General features: G+C 31.1%; 2 protein-coding genes and 1 long non-coding RNA gene across 3 annotated transcripts; 1 reads left to right on the top strand and 2 right to left on the bottom strand.

Annotated features, from left to right (window-relative positions):
- Positions 1-326: 326 nt before the first annotated feature.
- On the bottom strand, positions 327-4146 carry l(1)G0320 (signal sequence receptor subunit 1 l(1)G0320). Its single transcript, XM_072521994.1, has 6 exons — positions 3942-4146; positions 3536-3727; positions 2774-2921; positions 2471-2646; positions 2126-2341; positions 327-840 (listed from the first exon to the last, which is right to left on the bottom strand). The coding sequence occupies exons 1-6, from the start codon at positions 4003-4005 to the stop codon at positions 755-757; spliced, it is 882 nt and encodes a 293-aa protein (XP_072378095.1). The 5' UTR covers positions 4006-4146; the 3' UTR covers positions 327-754.
- A 528-nt stretch (positions 4147-4674) lies between these two features.
- On the bottom strand, positions 4675-9835 carry LOC140434021 (uncharacterized). Its single transcript, XR_011950017.1, has 5 exons — positions 9119-9835; positions 7319-8329; positions 7186-7254; positions 5928-7047; positions 4675-5326 (listed from the first exon to the last, which is right to left on the bottom strand). It is a non-coding gene; the product is annotated as an uncharacterized lncRNA (long non-coding RNA).
- A 3575-nt stretch (positions 9836-13410) lies between these two features.
- LOC140434020 (uncharacterized) lies at positions 13411-20817 on the top strand. The gene is made up of 4 exons (XM_072521993.1): positions 13411-14307; positions 14364-14519; positions 15670-15883; positions 18096-20817. Exons 1-4 carry the CDS (start codon positions 14143-14145, stop codon positions 18671-18673), a joined length of 1113 nt encoding a protein of 370 aa, XP_072378094.1. The 5' UTR covers positions 13411-14142; the 3' UTR covers positions 18674-20817.
- Positions 20818-24044: the final 3227 nt, after the last annotated feature.

Genomic DNA, 24044 nt, shown 5'->3' with positions numbered 1-24044 from the left:
AACAACATCGATTTTAAGTCGAGTTCTGTCAATAAAGATCCTGCTGACTCGAAAACCAGAACATTTAACTGATCCAGGTCTTTAAAAAGAACCATGTTAACCTTGCCTAACTTGCCTTGCCTATACAGTATTTCTTAAATAACCTAAACCATTATATAACGTTGTTTCGATACATTACCTCAAATTAGTCGATTCTCCACCTGCTTACACCGATTAATTGTAAAAAATAACTATTCGAATGAGTTAAACTAATCTGACGCTCAAAAACTTTTTTTTTCGTGTCAAAATCCTTCGTATCTTCAGAAGTAAGGTTAATAAAACAACAATTACAAATCAAATTACGCTTTAATAGGTCATTTGAGCACCATTATGGTGTAATTTGAATATTCACGTGATATATTCAATCATATAATCTATTTCAAATATAACAACTGGAAACTCACAACACACTGAAATATACAAAATTATAAATAGTTTTTCGAAAGAACAAAAAACAACTACCTCCTGGAAAAACTAAAAAATGAGTACGTACAGTAATGACAGTCTATGAAAAATCTAAGAAAACGTTTCTATTTAGGTATTAAGTGCAAGAATTTTTTATCGAGTTCCATAAAAAACGTTTCCTTAGATACATCTAAAGAAAGTAGTAATTTTTCGTCTTTCTGATGATGTAGAATTTAGTAACTTCAATGACGAGTCTTTTGATCAAGATGAAAACGAATTGGATGAATTTTTAATTCAGTCACTATTATCACTACTCTGAACCGGTAGTACGTTTGACTTTCCTCTGCCTTGGGCTCTGTGGTTTGCCTTTTGGCGATTTTTGCAGCTTTTCCTTGTCTGTAACAAACATACATTCTTGTAGTTTGGATGTGTGTGGTGGTAAGATTACAGGTGAAGGTTGTGGATGCATAAGATGACATATGTAATGTTTAAAATGATTCAGGCACTAGTTTTGTGGTGTATCTAATGTAGAAGTTCTAATTCAGGCAACATATATTGTTGATGGCTATTGAAAATCGCAGAAAATAGCAGAAATAGCATCCAAAGTAGAAGTGCTAAATGTGATAATATATTTGCATGGGCTGTTCAAAGTTACTTAAGACTGCTACAATGAGAGCATTCTTAACATTGCACTGGATGATAGGAATAAAAAAATCATAGGAAATCCTGAAACATATTTATGTTGAGGAATATGCAACAAAAACAAAGTTACCTTATAACCCAAGAGTTCTATATCTTCTTTGTTAAGTGTTAAAGCGATACAACAAGTAAAAATCCTACTGAGACCAATAGAACCATTTAAAACAGATTTTGGACATTAAGAAAAGTCAATATTTATGTAAAACACTTACATAACGAGTTCATTTTTAAGAGGAACACAATGTTCATTTAATCATTGATATTTTTTACAGAAAACCATTGTAACATTCTCCGGTGATATTACGTCAAAATACAAAACTGTAAATAATTTCACAAGGCATTTAGAACGAAGTAATTGTATCAAACATGTTCGCGGCATTATGCAAGATTGACATGATTTTCCCAGAGTTCCCATAATTTGTTCCTGGTAGACAAAATTGGTACACCAGGCACTGGGAATTTGGGAATAATGAAGTTGTGTGTTTCCACAGTAAAGTCGTTGACAGCTTCAACATGGGTGACTTTGGGGAATTAACACGCTAACAGACATAGATACACATTCTAGGATTTAGTACCACAATTGATATGATAAAAAACTTGGAAAATTACTGTAGGAGTCAAATACCACATGTGGAAATGTCACATTCCACAACAAAATTTCGTATTATATGTTATGCCTAATGTCAAAATATTATGTTCCACATATAAAGGTTCCATTTTAGAAGTAAACTGTAGGGAAGGAAACTGTACACATACAAACAGGTAGCCCTAAACAATTACTACTTGACAGTGATTAGTTACTATTCTCTCAATAACCAAATAAAGTTTTAAAAGAAATATTAAGAGTGATATATTAGAGTTTAGCTCAGAAAAATACAACAAAAATAAATAAAACCCACTTTAAAAAGTCAGGGATTAGAGATACGGATATTTTATGAAAAGAAATGGTTCATTATTGACAATTAATACAAAAAGTACTTACTTAAGCTAGCTAGTGTTTGTTTTGGCAACCAATCGTAGTCAACATTGTTTGGATTGCTAGTTCCAGTCTCAACAGGTGCTGATTTCCTGCTGCTACCACCACTTCCTCCACTGCGCTTCTTACCAACTGATAGCAGAGTTTGTTGTCCAATAACCAAAAGCAATACTACACCAGCAGCCAAGAAGACATAGAGGAAGAACGTTTCTCCATCAAGCCCTGTATAAAACATATCAAATGAAAATTAATTGTATAAAAAACAACAAATATTAATTTGAGCTGAAACTATGTGTGTATTTTGGTTTCCAAAGCTATGAAAGTAAAAAAATAAAGAAGAAGAAGACCTACCTTCTTCTAATTCAACAATTTGGACTGTTTCATTGAAGACAGCTTCTTGGAAAGCATTTCCTGAAGCATCATGATAGTTCAACAAGATGTTCAATCCAAATGGTCGGCCTGCATAGGCTTCAGCTGGTAGAAAACTATAGAGGAAAGTGGCTTCTTCTTCAGGTTGAACAACTTTGCTGTAAAAATTTACTCTTCAGTAAAACTGGTATTTTTTACAATAATATATAAATAATATGTATTTCCAATGTACACCATCTCTATAAACAGCAAAAATATTTATCATTTAGCAAAAAAAATATTTACCTATATCCAACAGCTGAAAAGTTTTGGATGAAGAAGTTGAAGTCCATTGGATAGCGGAAGGATGCTTCGAGGGTGTCTACAACAAAATCTTGATCACCTTTGTTGCGGAATCCTACTAAGAATTCAACAGGTAGACCAGCAGGAATTTCTGAAAGTAAATGAATATTTCAATAATGAATTGATAAAATGTTTATTAACTTATTAATGAATATGTCTATTACTCATAGCTTATGACAGTTTTAATTATATTTCTAATTCCATCTGGTATTATAACATCTACAGTTATGTAGAATGTGCTTAATATGAAAAGAAAACCTAAAAATTATATGGTAAGTTTCACTGATGATAATTCCATAGCAGAGTTAGTATTTCCTTCACAAAATCTTCATCTTCTTTCCTAAATATGTACTTTTCCTTTCACAATAATGATTCTTACATTCTTTATTTGTATTAATGTAATCTCTTTAAAACCTTCACATCCACAAAAATTTCTCTTTGCTATTTCAAAGAAAATTAAAACACAATAAAACAACTTAAAAATGTAAAAGAAAGCTACACTTGATTCTATGGTATATGTGCAGAATATTACAGTTATCCTCAGAATCATTTTGAACTGATAAAACTCAGTGAAAGTTACACTTAATTAACACTAAGAAGGTTCTTAGCAGCAGCTTAGAGCACAGAATTTGACATAAAACACTTCTCCCTGAAGTTAATCTATCTTTATATTAAAGTCATATTCATCTATAAAGAAGTACAAACCTAGTTGAGAGGCTCCAGTAGATTCAGGCTTCACAAACAACAGGGTAGTATCAGCATATGGTGACGAAAGTGACTTTGTATCTTCATCCACTTCTTCTTCTGTAGTCGTTGCTTCAACATCAGAGTCTACTTCCCCTTCAACTTCTACTTCATCCTCAATGGGATCTTCTTCAGCATATGATACCATTTTTCCTTAAATAAATAGAAAATGTGTCAAAAAGGAGTTACTTAACCTCATTTGAATTTTGAGTTTTATAAGCATTTTCTTGAAATAAAAACAATTCCTACGCAAAACCTACGTTAATTACAACATTCTACAGTAAATTCAATATGGGACAAAACAAAAATATACTGAAAGTAGATTCAAATAGACAAATTTATTTTTGTTAAATTGGAAGGTACTTACCATTTTCGAAAATGAAAATGACTGCTGGGAACACTAATAACGCTAAAAATATTAATTTGTTCATGTTTACTGAACCACAAGATCTCACAGCCTCACAAAACTTGCTTGTATTTAACAAGTCTCTATTCCACTAAATGACCGGCCACCTTTCTTGACTTTCTACAAGCACACGGTTGGTTTCGACGTGGAACAAAATTTGTACACATCACATTGCCCACCACTTTTTTTACTATTACGTCACATGACAGTTCAGCATACGACTGTTCTGACAGCACACACGAATAATACACATTTGCCACATTTTTATGCGTGTGATTTGTTTGCAGTTATTTACAGCATTTTATACGTATTTTACAATTAGTTCATTGATCAATCGCACAATTTAAAAAAAAATCTTTAATATAAAACAAGCAAATCTTACTTTATTTTACATGTGATGTTGCACATTTGCTCGTAAAGAATTTTCAATCCAAGAATGAAGTTGCTAATTGATATGAAAAATCATATATTTTCCCCCTTTAAAATTATAAAATAATAGAAGAAAGATGAGTAAATTAAGTTATGATGTTTTCAAACTAAAATTCCCATTTATTTTAGTCACATGCCGTTAACTTGGCAACGTATTTCAGAAGTGCATTAATAAGTATATTTTTACTACGATATAGGCAACTCTATCTTCACTAAGTTAGATATTTGGCTACATTCAGTACAAAATTGAAATAAATAATTATTATATTTAATGGATATTTTATTTATTATATATGTATTAAAAGGATATAAAATGTGTTATTTATAATATAGGTTTAAATAAGCAGCATAAACGTTGTGTTATGTTTCAGCTTTTTTATCCATGTTGGGCAAGTAGTTTCTAATTTAATTGTCTTGTAGTTCTTTCGTAGCTCTGCTTTCCCAAAGGATAAGACAATTTCTTAAGAATTAAGCAAAATCAATGTGATGATGGCAAATTTTCATGTAATCCATGTACTCACGTATTAATAATTAAAAGAATTATATGTGTAGGTATTAATGTGTATTAATATAGACTTAAAATTTACTCATATAAAATAATTTAATGTGTTTACTAGACGTCTCATTTATCAATAAATTTCAACTTTTATCTCATTTTTCTATCTTCTATGGTAGTAGTGACAATGGTGGCAGCCATGGACAAAGATATTGTGCCCGCACGGTAAAGGTGGTCCATACCAAGCACCCGGAGGGGCAGAGGGTGCATAATTCGTTGGAGGCGGCGCATAATATGTCGGTTGGTGCGGGGGAGATTGCGGTGGTGGTATATGTTGATCGTGGGAATAGTGGTGACGGTCGTGGTGTCCATGGTGATGATCTGAATGGTGACCGTGGTGATTACCCATTTCGAAGATTATCTACAAGAGGGGATTATTTTAAGTAACGAATTTAAACATGTATAGCTTACCTATATTTTTTTTTCGACTGTTTAAATAATAAATTATTTAGAAATACATAGTTTTTACTTGTATAAAGGAAATATAGGAAATCAAATTACTTTAAAGGGTTTATGGCGGGATAAAAGCAGTGTAGCGATAGATGAAACGCACAAATGATGAATTTTACAATACTTACAAAGGGCTAAGAATATGAGAAACAAAACACAGCACTGCATTGGATTGAATACCTGCTAGACCGAAGTAAACACAAATTTTTTAAATGGATATAATTATATTCACAAAAAAGGAGGTAAACCAAGATGTAGCTCGAAGGTGAGATGTCACAGATACAAAAATAAAAAAAGTGAAAAAAGAAACCGGATTGACACAGAAAAATTGAAAAAAACACACACAGCTGCATACCCCAAAACAATCTGTATCTACATTTACATTCTTATGATAAAATTTTACTCTCCAAGTAACTAAAATAACTATTTATAGACGTTTCACAAACTCCGTAATCGACTATTTAGTAGTATACCTATGCACTATATTTAAAAAAAAATGTGTTTTCACTTACAAATCATAAGGAAGCACAAGACTGGATAGGTACTTTACAATTTTCTAGTAGACAAACCACCAAACTAAGTATGTTGTTTATTTGTTGTAACGGGTCGCTTATCTTGAATTTTTAATAATTATTTTTAACGATAACTTCGTTTTTGAAAATATCCGGAAATAAAAGTGATTAAATTTTTAATTAAGAAAACATTTGAGTCGACGCGACGGTTAGAAGAAGTATTATACGTTTTTCACTAAAATGTTAATCATCAGATCATTTACGAAAGGGATTGATAATAAATTATTAAATAAATTGATTATGGCAACTTATTCAGATCGGCAGTAGATAAAGCAATGTGATTCAATATAACAGCTTACATCCATAGAGGTCAGGCACTTTAAGAAGAAGATACACCAAACAAAGAAGAAATAAAAGAGAGAGAAGAAAAGAAACGGAAAACGAAAGTGCCTAGAAAAACAGCAAAAAGAAAAGTTCCAGCAAAGACGACGGCAACCATCAAATTAGTATGTAGAGGAGAGTGGGGCATATTGATGGTACTGGGGCAAAGTGGGGTTTTTCTGTTTTGCAGAAATGCCTATAAATCTGATAACATATCTCAGTTGAGTCGTTGTCAGGTGATGCGTGACCTTCACTAGCATCATTTGATTACTATTCGATTTAAGTTTACGCACCAAACAAACTACCACATTGTCTATTTCTGTTTGGAGTCTGGTTTGTATGAGTCCTTCTACTAATTTGCTGACTGCTCGAAGTAAGCTAATCGGCCTGTTATTTTGCGGAAAAATGCTGTTCATCCCTGGTTTGTGAATCATTGTCATATGAGCTTCTTTCCATCAACTTAAGAAGAGCCTATAGCTCAGTATTACATTTGAAGGGTACAGGAAAAAAACAAGATAGGTATGTCATTTCTTTTCACAACTGAGTAAATTATTTGTTCAAAACCAATTATTTTTATTTCAAAAAAGGATTATAAACAGTAGTTTACATAAAACAGAAGTAAACATTATTATAAAGTATTATAACTACCGTTTTTTGGTTTACAAAAACTAAAGTCGGCTTTATTGCAACAAAAACTGCATGACCCACGGTTTTGGAGAAACAAAAGCATCAATGTCACCTGAAACAGATAAAAACCAGCCGTTTTTATTTTTGGACTAAGAAAATTAATGTATTTTTAATGTTTATTTATTTATCAACATATAAATAATTTAAAATTACTGTTAAAGATGAGCCAGGTTATGGAAAAATGTCACACCTTTAGGACTTCAAAACAGCATAAGACTCATTAGGTGGTTAAACTTAGCCTTTGGAATTGTTAAAGGACCTGTAGCAAAAATAAAAAAAAATGAATAAATCTCATTTTTATTTAAAAGTTTCTTATAATTTACCATCGTATACCGGTACAGGAAGCAAAAATTCTCCACATCTTAAAGCTGAGTTTTGGTCAAGGCGTTTTCGTATTGAACTGAGTTTATTAATCTAATTTATTAACTTTATTTATTACAAAATATTCTAACACTTAGTTTATTAAAGTCTTTATTTAATTTATATATATATATATATATATATATATATATATATATATATATATTTATATATATATATTCTTACACTTATCACTAAAAACTAGAACACAACTACTTTAATTTATATTATTCCATTATTCAGACTAACTACTAACTACGTTACAGACTAACTGTTTTCAATAAAAAGATCCTCTATATATTAAATAGTCGTTATTCCAGAGTTCCGTAGAATTTCGGCCGGCGACCCTTGAACTGTCTCGAACAGCATGGAAAGAAGACCGGTGTTATCGTAGGGGAAACTACTAGAAAAATACTTATTAGAAAAACATGTTTACAGTTTAGGCATGAGTCATATTTATCGTAACAGTATTAATCCAGATAGTACTGGTCCATTGTATGTTGAACGGTAGTAAATAAGGCGGCTATGATCAGTTAAGATCATAATATTTGTTAAATAAACCATTCATCATTCCTTAATATTTTTTGAAGCCTCCATATTTCTTTCATGTTCTGTCTTCGTTCTTCCATTTCTTTTACGTGCTCGTGCAATTTTTGATTTCTGTATTCTATTAGTGCCTGTTTTACTTACCGGTTTAGTCGGTTTGCCCTGTTTCTGTCTTCCTGGGTTATTATTCTTTTCTCTTATCATTTCACTTAGTTTAGGGATTATTTCCGTAAACCTACCCCTATGAAACGTATATTCTTCTCTGGTACAGTTGGAGCTTCTTTTATAATTTATTCGAACTCTATGACTTTTTCTTTTAGATCTCGTGGGTTTTCTATTGTTGGGATGTTTCCAATTTCTTCGCCCACTAACCTCTTGAAGTTTGCCCAATTTTTTTTCTTCCTTTTCCTTGTTGTTGCTTCCTAAAACTTTTTGGTTTCTTATCAATAATTTAAATTAGCCAAAAATTGCTTTTTAATAAATGCTGATCAGATTCTGTATTAATAAACTATATAATAGGTGTAAAATATGTGAAAATATAGAAATATTAGTCATCAATTTATATATAAAACATATTTCGTTCCAAATAGTTTCACAAAATGACGTAAATATAGTAATGAGTCATTGAAATTAACAAATAAACAGATTCAAATAACATTATTATCAGTTTTTAGAAGCACTCAATAGGATAAAAAGTTTGTATTTGTCATATTGTTAATACATAAAACGAGGTGATAAGATAAAATAGCAGCATAGGATATAAACAATGGATATTTATGATACTTGAACACTTTATCTGTGGCATTTTATCAAGGTTTAGCCGTTTTAGTAATCGTTAAGGTGATTTGGTTTTATTTAACGCGTAATAAGGTAAGTGCATTTTAAACAACTATCATTTTAGATCATTATGCATTTAAATATTGGGCATTTCTCATATTTACGTACTAAACGTCATAGCTACTACATATTTTGTTAACTTTAACTTTTTCTTTATTTAAACATCGCTCAAATTATTTTCTTAGTAAATCTAGGTGACTAATGTTTCTATTGTAGCCGATTCTTATCTATTTTTTTATATAAGCCATCACTGATCATACTTCCATTGGTTTCTATAATATAGAGTTATAGAGTTGTTCAAGTTCAAGTATGCTTTGGATGGCGTATCTTATGTAATCCTCCTCCTTAACTTCTAATAATATTGTGTTATATATACTTACATGATGTGAACTCATAATTCCTTGTTATTAATGTAAACTGATGGCCAAAAAAAAATGCAACACTTTGTATACGTTTATTTATTTGGATCAAAAGTATTTCTTTGTAAGTCTTATCTAAAAATATATACGTGATAAAGTTTTTGCCTCGCTATTTTTTCTTTAACTGAATTTTTTTTCTTTTTTTTTCGCAAAAACAAAAAAGATAAGAAAGTTTATTTCTGTGAATTGAACTTAAGTTTATTTGTAATTTTTAGTCATTTCGGATTGGTTTTGATTTACCCAAAAAACTTTAACATCTTTACACGTTCTGTTTCCAACGTCATAAATTTCAATACATTACAGACGATTTCATGACTTCGTGCACTTAAAACCTTATGTTTACTAGCGAGTTAAGTTCCATATTTAACACTTAAATTCTGCCACAGATGGTACTAGTATTACAATAAATGTTTGTTCCTCTGCGACGCTATGTTTACGGATGGTACCTTCTCGACAAGGCAACGTAACAACGAGGTTTCAAACTTACAAGACAAAGTGAAATTTGCGAGTATGTACTAGATTTCTGGATAGACCTCAATGATGTTCTTCTTGCTGACACCTTTTTGAATTCCGCCGTTCAATTCAGATTTCTTGTATAGTACTTATTAAAATGTCATATAAAAAGTAAATAGACTAAACATTATGTGACTTAGTGTTAATTTTCTAAAATTTGTATTTTTTTCTTTATAGGAAACTGACCTGAATAAAACAAGAAAATGCCGCACCACCACGATCATCACCACCACCATCACCACCACCACAATCGTGGAATAATTGGTGAAATCATCCACGACGTGCTACATCCCAATCACCATCATCACCACCACGGACCTCCTCCACCACCACCAATAATTCCAGTACCAGTTCCAGTCCCGACAAATTACGGACCTCCTCCTCCTCCATATGGACCACCAATGCCTCCGCCACCATCAAGCTGGTATGGACCATACGGACTACCACCTTGCGGTCATTCGGGCTACAGCCATGGGTGCCACCACTGCCACCACCATCACCGTCGTCATTATTGCTGAAAAGACTTGGTTTAAACAAATGTCAATTGTACAATAGTACTTAAGATTTTAATAAAGTACTATTTAGCAAATTAGGTGTTGAAATGTATACTTTGTTGTACAGAATTCCATGTATTGAATATTGTATTGGAGTTTCCTTAGACACTATGATTTTAACATAGCAATTTTATAAGAAAGGTTTTTTTGGCACTTCAAAGTTTTGTACTATTTTTTTATTATTTAAACTTACTTTTACCTTGTAATAAATTCATCTCTGTGATCTATATGTCGTATGATTTGTACTGCATTACCAAAAGATCTAAATAGTTTCAGTTTTATTGTTCTGTCAATTTTTTTGTTGCAAGTTTCCATTTTCTCATTTAATTTATTTATTTAATCAGATCTTAGTGCTACAGCGTTATTATAGAAACGATTGGTTTTAAACATCTTAAAAAAACAAAATTCAAACAAAAATATGAGAATTTTTAACAATTATTACACAAGCTTTCAATTTTAGTTCACTCACCACTGTGTGTGCTTTCAAATTGGTTGAGTAGAACTACTAAATTATAACATGGCTAATAAAACTGCTAGTTATAACCATGTGATAGAATATTTCCCTGACACACTTCCTGCTTCGTTGAATAATTATGAAACATTTTTTACATTGGCTTAAAAAGTCAACCTAATAGTTATTTATGTACTAAGAGCATTAAGTAGATGTTTATATCTCAGGGCGACTATTCACCTAGCGTTTGCCTCTGGCCCTAGTGTTTGTAAGACGCCCGAGGGTATACACATCTATTAATGCCCACGGTGCATATAAACTTTAATAAGTTAAGATAAGAATTGACAGCATAGTTTCCAAAGTTGTTATTACATATTGTAGTATTGTTTTATATGTGATGCATGCTGAGTCAAATGACCCATTAAAAACCTCCAATGGGCTTATAGACTATTGGATACCTCAGCGATCTCGCTGAAACGTTTTCTCACAGTTCCTTATGATCCAAATATTTAATGATAAAAAAACTTTAACAGTAAATAAAAATATTAACATCGTTAATTACCAAATTACCATAAGTCAAGCGAATGGTAAAAAGGATACCAGCCAAAAAGTCTAAAATTCTGTCTAGAGAAGATGTCTTAAAATTTATCCATGAAGCACTGAATGAGACATTTTTAATTATCAAGTTGCATTCATATTTGGTGTATTTAGCGAATGTCGACGGCAAGAACTGGTGAATATGATAATTACTCACGAAGAAGAAAAAAAATCAGTTTTTGTGGTAAACGTACCCGTCAAAAACACAGAAAAGGCGCGTTTTTACCATTATTGGCGAAGACAAAATAAATAGTTTAAAGCTCATAAGAGATTCCATGTCTTTACGGCTACGTGGCTATTCAGAAAAAATGTTTTTCTGGCCTATAGATAAGATTACTGTACTGTATAACCGGTTGGAAAAAATACATTTCGAAAAATCCCCTCTATCATTGCAAAATATCTAAGTTTGAGTGATCGTGACAAATTTACAGGTCACTGTCTGCGTCGAACATTAAAAACTCTTCTGGCAGAAGCTGAAGCCAGTATGATATGGTACCGTTGAAGCGGCATGGTGGATGGAAGAGTACGTCAGTTGCTGAAGAATATGATATATTCGTATATTCTATATTATAGAGAGCAGTATATCTTCAAAAAATGAGGTTTCAAGGATGCTGATACGCATAGCTTTTGATGCTGGATGTGGCTTTTCCTTACATAAACTTAATACACAGATAATGTAATAAAAGTTATATTACATACAATATTTGCTGCTGATAATCTATCTGTCACCGGATCTTGTTAGAATTGCCAGTTTGTGAATTCCATTAAATAATGTTATGTAGTTATAATAATTTAATTCCATATTTTGTAACTCTAATAATAAATGTTATTAACAAGTTAACAAATTTTTTTGCAGTGCCGTACATACCGAATGGTACAGGGGTGATAAATCTAGCGCGTAACCTTTGATTTTAACCCCCATTCGTTGAGGATATTGAAAAATGCACAGCATCAATTCCAAATGATTACTTGATGAGTAAAAGAATTTTTGGCCACTATGCCGTCTGAAAGTTGTGGTTCTTGCAAATTTTTATAAACAGTTATCTGTATTTAGGAATAGAATTGTTGTTTTTTCGATAAGAATATTATTTCTTGCATGGTAGTCACTGTTTTGACAAAATATAACTAAAAACTATGAAAATAATTCATAGCCGGTTATAATAAATGGTACAAAAATTTGAAAAAAAAAAGCAAAAAACAAAAATTTGTGCTGTATGTTATGGTATATTTTAGTTAAGTAGTTTAGTAGTTAAGTTATAAATAAAAATAACTAAAACGTTTGGAATACATTTTATATTGGGCCTTACAACTTTTTTTGTATTTTTACAAAAAAATTACATTAAACCAATGTTATAACGGGTTTTTAAAGAATGATTTTCACTACAAATTTGTTTAATTTCATTAATTTCTCTGGAATTTACAGTGCTCTGAAATTGTCCGGGTTCTTGAATAGGTAGGCGGCATCTTCGAATAAGGCGTGCAAATAATTTTCGGACTGTATCTCATAAACTAGCAACCTTACAGAAAATTTTATTCGACAATATTATTAGTAAATTAAATTGTCTACAACTTTATTTCTATTACTTTTTAGTGTAAAACAGAAAATAAAAAGGTTGTTAACAAAAATAACTAAAAAATTTTGATAACATACTTTTTTTTAATCATTTTACGATAAATTGACTAATTTTAATAATATAATAATTTTCACTACAAATATTTTATTAATTTTTCTGGGCTTTACTACGCTCCGAAGTTGCACGGGTTCTTGATTACTCATGAATATGATAAAAACGAACCATTAGACTTAGTTTTCTATTATATATTTTTTTCATATCATGTTAGATCAATTTATCAATATTATTCACATGTTATTATTAATTTATTTTCAAACTTTTCCGCCACTACATAACTTATTATTAATCATTATCTTAAGATAAATTTCTTGGTCTTCAATTTAGGTATACTCCATTCGCTTAGCTCAGGCATATTTTGACAGATTCATTGTCGGAAACCTACAACACAACAATTCCTACTTCTCAGTATTAATAGCTCAAGTATCCTACTATTGCAGACTTCTTTCTTTAAAAAAAGAAGAATTATTCTAAATGCTGGAAGTGTATACTAAACCCATCAAATTTTGGGTTGTATATATTTAAAAAATATATTTTAGTTGCTATAATTTAACATAACTATTTATTATATGGTGCAGATAAATAAATATTGATTGTCGGTAATTCGCAAAGTTCTATTTTATTTACTATTTAGTTTGTTTACTATCAATATTGCCTATGAGTAAGTATGCTTGGTTGTATAGTAATTTCCAGCCACTTTTAGTCTGTCAAAAAGTAACTAACTTAGCAAAAAAATAATTACTAAATTCACTAGACAGTTCGGACTGGCATAGCGAACCGAGTATAACTGCTTGGCAACCTGAAAAATAATAATTTTAACTATTATGTAGTTGGTAACTATAGCAACACAAACTAAATAATTAACTATTATGACTTTAAGTAATTTATAGAGATGTCCAAATGAAAAATTCGAAATGTCATATATTATACCGAGGTCATATACTTACAATCAAAATTAGAATTTAGCCAATAGGTACCTAGGTATGTTGTACAATATATAAATTAAAGTTTATTAAATAATTTTGTGTCTTTTAGACTAACTGACAACTACCAAACTATTATAATTTAGAATTATGTATAATATAATAATATATTATTTTTGATCAAGTTCTATCGCATCCCTTACTAATTGTCTCACGCTACGCCCCTGATCAGCAATAGTTTAAGGGTGGCAACATTGAGATTTCATTGTTGTCTTGGTTTGTTTTCTGTTTTTATTGAAAGATCTAATAAATGTAAATGTTAAATATGGCAGTGGAGTTCCAAGAAAATAACCAGCCATTTTTTGCCATTCACAAATCTAATATATTATTATGTAGAATTTGTCTAACTAGAGAAGGTTTGAAATTGTGGAAAGATTACGATAATTTAAAACGGTTGTTTGAAAATATAACTGGTATAGAGGTAAAAGAAGAATGGCCTTTTAATGCCGGTTTTTTTTTATTTATTTTTTTTTCTAGATTGAAGGTGGGATAGGGGTTGACAGATATGTTTGCACAAAGTGTATTGAATGTCTTCAAAATATCTGTAAGTTTATAGAGAGAGCAACTTATAATGACATTAGGATTAAAGAAACATTGCATTTTTGTGATATTACACCTTTAGTGAATACACAGGTAAGTGTAAAATGTTTAGTGTCATATCTATTTGATATTTGATAATTCTGTCAATAATAAAATGTTGATTTAGAGGTTAGGAGTTGTTTATGTCATGATTTGATATTTAAATGGACTTTAAATGAAGTTTTACCCTCCGAACTCTTAATAACAGGGTGTTCTAGAGAGTGTACTAAAATATATAGGTATAATATGTACCAAGATAACCAAAAACTGGTCCTAATTAGAGATGTATTTTGTTTGGCATGTCTTCTGTCTTATCCTAAATACTAATACAGTATTACAGTATTGATTGACTAACTTCTCCATGCAAGTAATTAATTATAGTGCAGTAAATACCAAATTATCATTAAACTACATTAGGACTTATGAGAGACTCAATAATTTGTTTGAATCTTTAATTTGTTGTTTGTAAAAAGGGATGCAATTGATTAAGCCTCACGTTATGTAGATACCTGAAAATACTCACTGTAGATATGCAGAAGAAATCCACAAATCTACACATTAAGACAATAAACAACTTTCTTTTAGTGTCTTTGCTTCCATGGTTGTTACTTAGTAAATAGTCTGACAAAATTGTAATTACCACTATTTTTTTTAATTATTGTATTTTTTTAATAAGTCAATTAGTCAAATAGTTTAATATATCTATATTAATATTGTAAATTGGCTGAAAGACCTTGATCTATGGCCTTTTGGTACATAGCATCCATAAAGTATATTTCTTTCTCTCTAGCAATTTTTTTATACAATTCTTACATGCAAAGATTCTTGTAGAGGCTGCTTGAAACAGATTATCGTATTAAACGATCAAAATAAACAAAGGGCCAATAATACATGACATGAACACAAAAGATATATTAAAAAAATCGTACTTGATATATGAAATTAATAAAAATGTAAATCATAAAGAATAATAATGAAAAAATGATCTAAAAAGGAGTAAGTATCTAAATATATATGTAGCAAAAATGGCAGGCTTCACATGGACCAATGCTTAAACTGCACAGCAAAAGAATGGGAATACAAATGGAAATCTTATTTTAATAAATAAATGTGAAATATATATACTGAAATATTTCTTGTAAGTTTACTAATTAATAACTTGTGAGAATGTCAAATTTGCTTAGGTTACTATTTTCACTTTTAGATAGAAATACACCATGATGACAGAGACAGAAACGATTTTCATCAATCTTCTCAAAATAATAATTTGAATGGAGCTGAGGCCAATGTAGACTTGACTGAAGATAGTATTGAAGAAATAATAGAGATTAAATGTGAAAATGATGATGATGATATTAATGAAGTAAGATCATCTGATGCTGATGATCGTTTTATAGAGGAGAATTGTACAATTAATGGTAAAACACTTAAAAATACTTAGAATCATTAATTAAGTATTTGTTAGATTGTAGTTGGTCTGTTATCCTAACCAACTTTCACTATTTGTTTCGTATATTTAGTAAATGATTCACAGTGGTTAAAAGGAACATTTTTCAGCAGTTTCCTTTCATCATCTTGTATAAGACACCAGAGGCATAGTTTCTGGATGGCTGAGGTTGTGTTGTTCTTATCTATTGTTTGCTTCATTTGCTTCTGATTCCTTTTACCCCACTAGAAGCTAGGGAATAGACGAACATAGGTGTCAGAGTTACGCCATCGATAGCATCTACTCAATTATACTCAATGCACAAAAGTAGCTATCACTACTGAGCATTAAGTGCCCTTCCATCAACCTAAGTCTCTTGGCTCTCTGAATAGGTTTTTACCCTGGCTAGAAGCCTTTTTGCTATTTTCTTATTCGAAAAAGTCTTTAACTCTTATTGAATTATAAATAACATCACCTTAAATATATTAAATAAATAAGATATTTAAGATTTACTTAAATATATAAGATCTTGGAGGTTCAACATGTGCAATACAACTCTAGTGTGTGATTATTGCAATAAATCAGTATTCAATTATGCAATATTTGAAAGAAAAGTGCTTTTCATAAAAGCTGTGCTGAAAGGGCATTCAAATAGTAAATAATATTGTCAAATGATCAAAGGTAAATGTAAATAAAGCAAGGTTATGGTACCTGAAAACAGTGTAAACTTGCTTCTGGAAAGTGTAGTAGTGGCAGAAATGATAATATCCCTGTTATTAATGACTCATATGATAATAACGGAGTCATGATTATATCCGGAAGAAGAAAAGTTCTTTAACATTAAGGGTTATCAGTTATTTTATATAAACAGAGAAAAGCGAGTTGGAGGTGTTGGTATTTTAGTAATAAAATATCTTTAGATACTTATGACATTACTCAATATGATGATAATATGTTCAATATTATTTGTTTATATTGAAAAAGTCAATATAATTGTTGGTGCAATATATAGACCATGAGATTTTAGTGTAAATGAATTTAATTCTATTCTAGAAGACAAACTTGACATGTTGAATGAGTTAAACAAGAAATGTTGGATTATGGGTGATATTAATGGGGACTATCTATCAAGTACCAAACCAAAAAATGACCTTGAAGTGCTTCTAAATGTTTTTAAATGCTTTTTTTTGTAAATAAAAGTATACCTATTAGAGTCACAATACAAAAACACTTATAGACTATACATTCACCAATACTAAAACAGATCATGAACTGGCACTTGTAGAAGAATGTATCAGTGATCACCAAATATCATATGTTTAAAAGACTAAATAAAGACAGATTTAAGTGTGAGTTACTTCAATTACTGGACAAAATCTGGGACGACCCCAACATTGTATGTGATGAAATAATTAGAATCTTTCAAAGAAACCTCATACAAGTTAAACTAAAAAATCATTTTTGAAACAATATTGCCACCTGGTTTAATGTTGACATACTTAAATTAGTACAAGAAAGAAACTATCACTGCAAACAGTCTAAGATGTACCCTAATAGTAACTATTTAATTCAACTTTATAAAACATCTCAGAAGACACACAGAAAACATTGAACAGAGAGAGAATTTTATCAAATGGAGATAACAGCAGCTGAAAATGATCAAAAAAAATTTGGAGCATACTAAACATCATAATACATTATAAGAAGCTAACAAAAAAACCAACAACTATTTCCAAACTTATACATTTTTTCTTGGAGCTTCACAGTAAAGGATGAAATTTAAGATATAATAAATAAATTGAAGGGTAAAACTGCGAGTGGACTCGACAAGTTATCAGTTGCTACTATAAAGAGTTCAAGAGTGAGATATCAACTGTTTTAAGTACTATAGTAAATTAAACATTACTACACGAAGTGTTCCCACTGCCCTAAAAATGGCAAAAGTTGTTTCAGTTGACCCATTTCACTTTTACCAGCCTTATCTAAGATTCTGGAAACATATGTAAATACACCATGTAGATAATGAACATTTTTGTTGGTTAAAAATTTAGATAGTGAAGTTTTTTATAAAATATCATTTGAATTGGTATCTTGGACAGTTATAATCCATGTTATTTTCCATTTTAGAGTAAAGTAGCTTAGCGTTATTATGATAATACCTTTATCTAATTTAGTATATAGATAATGTTTGAAATTTCTTTTAGATACTGATTCTAAACAGGAATCTCCAGCTGCAACGATTTATATGGACACAAATCAGGCTTTCCAACCCAATACACAACCTAGTAAAGGGAACATTAAGAAAACCTGGAACACCAACATAAATAACGATACAATGACCTTAAGGCGTAAAAAAACTAAATCTAACAAGCACCGTGTACCTGACCACTTACGACCGTTCGAATGTTCGTATTGTTCGCGTAGGTTCACCCAAAAAGGAAACATGCACACCCACATGAGACTCCACACCGGCGAAATGCCGTTCCAATGCACTTTTTGTCCGGATAGATTCCGCCAACTCAGTAATCTAAACCAACACATCCTTACTCACACTTCCAACGAAAAAGCATGCACTATATGTCTAAGGAAATTCGATACAGACGAAGAACTGATGCAGCACAGGTCTATGCATGCGATGGAAAACAAACAGTATGTGTGCTACGTGTGCTCGAAGAGGTTTAGCTACCAGTGGAGCTTGAGCAGTCACTTGGAGATACATAAGAAGGATATTATTAAAAATGAGTGTAATTTGGAAGGAACGGTGGAGGTGTTGATAGACTGAAAGCTTTCTTGGAAGTACTTGTGTTATTAAAGTCTTAAGAAGCAGGTGAACGAGTTTCACAGACTGTTTATACCAGTAGAAGTTTTTTGTACAGTTCAAATGAACTAGCAATATATGATTTTTCCTAAGTGGTAGTCAAACATTCCTCTCTCTTGCCATTTCGCAAGATCAAGTATTATGTTTATATGGTAGATCTACTTTAGCCCATTGTTTCAAATGTTTAAAACATTTAAAAATAATTCTGTAATAGCAAGGCTTTGAAAAGCAAAATCTATGTTCTCTTGTGTATATAATACTCAAAACTGCACATTATTATTAGTAACGTCACTGCTGTATAACTGCTAAAAATTTCATATACTTAGACATATCACTACATTGTGTGGTTATTTTGTTACTGTTAGAATTTATTTATTTTCATACTTCATTATCAATACTCTCAATAAAATCTCTGGGGAAGTTGTTTAAGGTCCGAGTGGCTAGATACTATTTAACATTTAGTATCTAGCCACTGAAAAAGCATTAATTCAAATTTAATAGCATTGAACAACCAGTACGCTAATGGATCTTTAATTTATAGAGCAGAAATTAATAATAGTTCAGGAACTCTTATACCGTTTATAGAGTTGTGGAAAGTCTTATTAACAACAGAAAGCTTGGTATAATACAAACGAATGTAAAATGGTCTGAAGCATTTTTTGTACTGCTTCCTAAAAAGTGCTTACTTAAATAACAATTTATTCTCAAATTCAATGGTATAAATATCTAGAGTCTTGAGAGATCCCCAAACATTTTCGGTGAAGAACTGTTAACCTTAGTATGGCGATTTAGATGTAGTATGGAACTTTTCTATCCTACATCCCACAACAGTTGCTTTTTCTTAAAATTTGAAAAAAAAGACTATTAGACCAGGGCAGGGCGGATCTGTTTTGAGGTGGATGTAAGAGTTTTTTATATAACCTAAATTCTTTGAAAAATTCAAATATTTCTTTGTGCTCAATTTTGGTCCAAAAAATCTGAAAAAAAATAAGTGTTTTTGGGCATGACAACATTTAAATGATAATCACCACTTGAAAAAAGGAGGGAGAGTAACAAAAATCGTTATTTGTCACATTTAAATGAGGTAATGTGCATAAAACATGGGGAAAATATAAAAAAACGGGATTTTTCAAATCTTGACGATTTCCCGGAGAGCGAAATTGAAAAATTTAATCTAGCCATTCAAAAGAACGAAAAAAAAATACACGAAAAATAATTATTTACAAGTTTGCCAAAAATTACGTACAAACTAAAATTTTTTTGAAAAATTCAAATCTTTTTCCTGAGCTCAATTTTGATCCAAAAAATCTGAAAAAAATCGGAGAGTTTTTAACATTAATATGTATATTCGTAAATTTTTTAGATTTTTTAGAGCAAAGGATAGTCTAGGAAAAATGTTTTTCGAAAAAACACAATTTTGCGATAGAGAACCACAGGAGTCACCTAGATAGCTACAAATTTGGCTGAAGGGGTTTCTAAATATGTACTTTCAAGAGCTCAACCCCAAATCAAAAACCCAGCCGAGTGCAGATTTTACCATCTTATTCCTATATAGCCTTTAGTCTCTCTTTCACAGATCCTCCTGGTCTATATTATCTTCATTATAAAATAATTGAATTTTGCATAGGACATTTTAAGTACAAATTTTAGAAATCAGAGTAACAAATTATCGTTAGTAAAACAGAAATATCTAAAATTCGTGACAAGAGACGAAACATTTTTTTTTTTTTTTTTTTTGATAATATAGTAAAAAACTATTTCACGAATAATACCTTTCGAATATTTTTGTTTTTCTAACCTAAAAAATTCGGCGTGACGTCACAATAATATGGCGGACTGGATAATTTTTGTCCTACTAAACCTACTAATCTTTCTGTAATATTTGTACTTGTATATTTGCTTGGTGTAGTATATATACGATTTGGAGATTCTCTTTCATTCTTATCTTTTTAGTGATCAATGTGGTATATAAGAAAACATTTTTGTTTTATTTAAAAAGTATGAACAAATAAATTGTTAATTTCATTTTGTTCTTGGTAATGAGTCTGGACGTTTATGTTTGTATGTAGATCGAATACTTTGGAATAAATAAAGAAATAAATGAGTAAAAACAGTTTTTTGTTTATTTTTACCAATTTTCTACCGTCCATAGAAAATCTAGAATTGAGAGAAACGTATACAAAATAATAAAAGGAAAAATATAAATAGGAGCAATAAGTTAGAAAGAATTTTGAGTAATATGAGATAAGTTAACAGATAAACGACACCGAAATAATAAAGGTGAAAGTTAAATACCAGTACCGATGGTTTACGATAATGAAAAAAGCTTTAACAGAGGATAATTAAAAAAAAAACTATTAATAAATAGTTATCGAAAAGTACAATAATAGAATGTGAAAAAATGTTCAAACATTTTCTAAAAATATTGTATTATGTACTAAAAGATAGTACGTAATTCATAAAATGTGTAATCAGTTCAAAAATTGTATAAAATTAGTAATATTGTTGTATTTGTTCCAAATCAGTATTATTTGTTATGAGTTGTTAATTTTATCTAAATATTGTAAAAAGTTAGTAATTTTTTTACTTCAAAGGTGTATTGTGGGTGGTATATCCACTAGATTAATTGATGTTTATATGGAAATTTTTTTAAAACATCTGGATTTGCAAAACTCTCGCCCAAAAGTTCCTCTTATTACGTGAAGTACGTTTTGCTACCACAACCAGAGGTTCATATGGAAAAAATATGTATAATATATTATTTTATATAAATTTTTGTTATAAAACTATATAAAATACCTATAATATGATAAAAATCAGAATTTAATTTTCAGTTTGGATCGTAACCGAAAATCAAAGTGTTAAGTGGATCTTAGGAAATAGTGTTAAACTAATACTCCAGTCGTCAGATACGAAAATACCACTGAACCTCTAAAAATCATACGAACAAGCTGAATTTTGCCGAGCATATTAATTTTGGGACCCCGAAAAAGATCCAAAAAAGTTTACCACTTTTACCTCTAAGCTTCCCTCTAAAACCCCCCTCGAAAGGGAGTAAAAACGCAAAAAAATCAATTTACCAAAAATCTTTTAAATAAAAAATTTAGCTGGGACAATTTTAAACAAAAAATGTTTTTTGTGTATATTGGGAATAAGCCACAATGTAAGTTAAAAATAATTTTATTTTGACTTTCCGATTTCCACTTAAAGGGTTTAGTTGTTGATTAGGATTCTCTGTTGAACATTTTTGTGGCTGAAGAACTACAAAATGATTGCCCTGAGTACGGCGCCTCTTAAATGAGGCAGGGGTGTGATGAATCTCCCGCTTGGTTATCGGAGCAAATAATTAAGTAAAAGTATAGTTTATTATGCTGTAATTATTTATTTTAGGTCTATTGTACCATACAGTTATAGGAAAAACTTACTAGCAATGAGTTAGAGGAGATAGCCAGAAAAATAGTGGAAGAATCTGATGATGAAGACATGGGTGGTATTGATCCCGATGCGTCCGATGAATGTATTGAATACAGTGACCATGATTTCACTTTAGAGCAGGAAGGTGATAAAGAAGTGTAAATAAAGAAGAGTATGTAATCATCAAATGGACGCAGAAGAAGAAAAGGTATCTACAAGTCGCGACGAAAATATGGTGTGGAATAAACATCCTATTATAAGTAAATTTGTCAAAACTCCCTCAAAAAATCTTGTGAAAATTTTCCGCGCTAGTCGATTCAGAAAGTGTTAAAGATGAGCTAAGTGCATTTTTTTAATTCGTTACCAAATAAATGATAGAAAGTGTGACATCGTACAAAAATATTTTTATTAGGTACAACAATTCAAGGAGGGTACACAAGGGACAGATGCAAAATTAACAACGCCAGAGTTAATTTTTGCACTTCTTGGAATTCTCTTCCTTGCTGGTGTAAAAAGTTAAGCCGTACTGATTTTAGAGAGATGTGGGCAACTGACGGCACAGGAATCCAAAACTTTCCGGCATGTATGGGATATAAACGTTTTCTGTTTCTCCTTGGAGAACTTAGGTTTGACGACAAAAGAAGTCGTGAAGAACGGAAGCAGACAGAAATTAGCGGCAGTGCGAGAAATTACAGACAAATTCACAGACAACTGTCGGAAAAATTTCTGCCAGGTGAATGTATTAGAATTGACGAAATGTTAGTTCCATACCGGGGTCGTCGTAGTTTTGTACAATATTTGCCTAAAAAGCCCAACAAATATGGAATACAAATATTTGCAAAAGGCTTATTGCAGGAATGTTCTACATCTCCAACACTGTTCAAGATATTCCTCGAACAAATATTAAAACCATGGAAAAGGAAATGTGAAGGGATGGGAATACCAATCCGGGACAACTTCTTGTACACATTAAGCTTTGCAGATGACCAAGTGGTAACGGCTCAAGATGAAGAAGATCTGTGCTATATGCTCCGAAAATTAGAAAAGGAATACACAAATAATGGACTGGAAATAAATCTAGAAAAGACCGAATATTTTACAACAGAGCAAGGACCAGTGAGAAACTTGGAAATGGACGATAATGGGGAAATTAACATCACTGACAAATTTAAATATTTAGGATTCATACTCTCAAAAAATGGAACTACCGAGCAAGAGATAACCAGCAGATTAGCACAGACAAGAACATGTATTAAACAAATAAACGGGGTACTGTGGGATAGATAGATTACCAGAAATACAAAGAAGAGAATTTATATCACCTTGGTACGCAGTATAATGACCTATGGAGCAGAGAATTGGATAATAAATAAACGAAACAGGTCCAAAATCACAGCAACTGAAATGAAGTTAATGAAGAAAAACGTTTAATTTGGTATGGACATGTGAGAAGAACAGATCATACAAGGTGGATAGCAAAGATTTCGGATTGGAGCCCAATAGGAAGGATGAAAAGAGGTAGACCCCGAAGATCATGGAGGGATCATCGAGGGAAGTGGACAAGGCCATGAAAAGACGAGACAATGGCAGAACAGAAAGGACTGGAGACGTTGGCTGAAAGAAGGAAGGCGGCGACAGCTGTAAAAATCCTTAAATAGATAGATAGAAATATTTGCATTGTGTGATTCAAAGATGTTTTATGTCTCACATTTAGAAATTTACTATGACAAGCAGCCCAAAGGAAGATATAATCTACCAAACACTGCAACAGATATTGTACTCAGATTGGTCGAGCCCTTCAAAGATTTTAAAACAAACTTGACCACAGATAATTGGTACACCAGTTATCCTTTGTCCCAAAAGTTTCTTCATCGAAAAATTACTTTGGTTGATACTTTGAAAAAAAAAAATAATAAAAGAG

This window comes from Diabrotica undecimpunctata, chromosome 2 (assembly GCF_040954645.1).
Source record: "Diabrotica undecimpunctata isolate CICGRU chromosome 2, icDiaUnde3, whole genome shotgun sequence".
NCBI lineage: Eukaryota > Metazoa > Arthropoda > Insecta > Coleoptera > Chrysomelidae > Diabrotica > Diabrotica undecimpunctata.
Note: the sequence above shows the minus strand (reverse complement) of the source record. Positions and strands in the feature narration are given on the sequence as shown.

What these genes read in the sequence shown, in the direction of transcription:
- LOC140434020 (XM_072521993.1), top strand. Translation starts at nt 14,143, where the DNA reads ATGTTAAATATGGCAGTGGAGTTCCAAGAAAATAACCAGCCATTTTTT. An exon ending in CACCTTTAGTGAATACACAG is followed by an intron (nt 14,520 to 15,669) that starts GTAAGTGTAAAA and finishes TTTCACTTTTAG; the next exon opens with ATAGAAATACACCATGATGA. An exon ending in GGAGAATTGTACAATTAATG is followed by an intron (nt 15,884 to 18,095) that starts GTAAAACACTTA and finishes AATTTCTTTTAG; the next exon opens with ATACTGATTCTAAACAGGAA.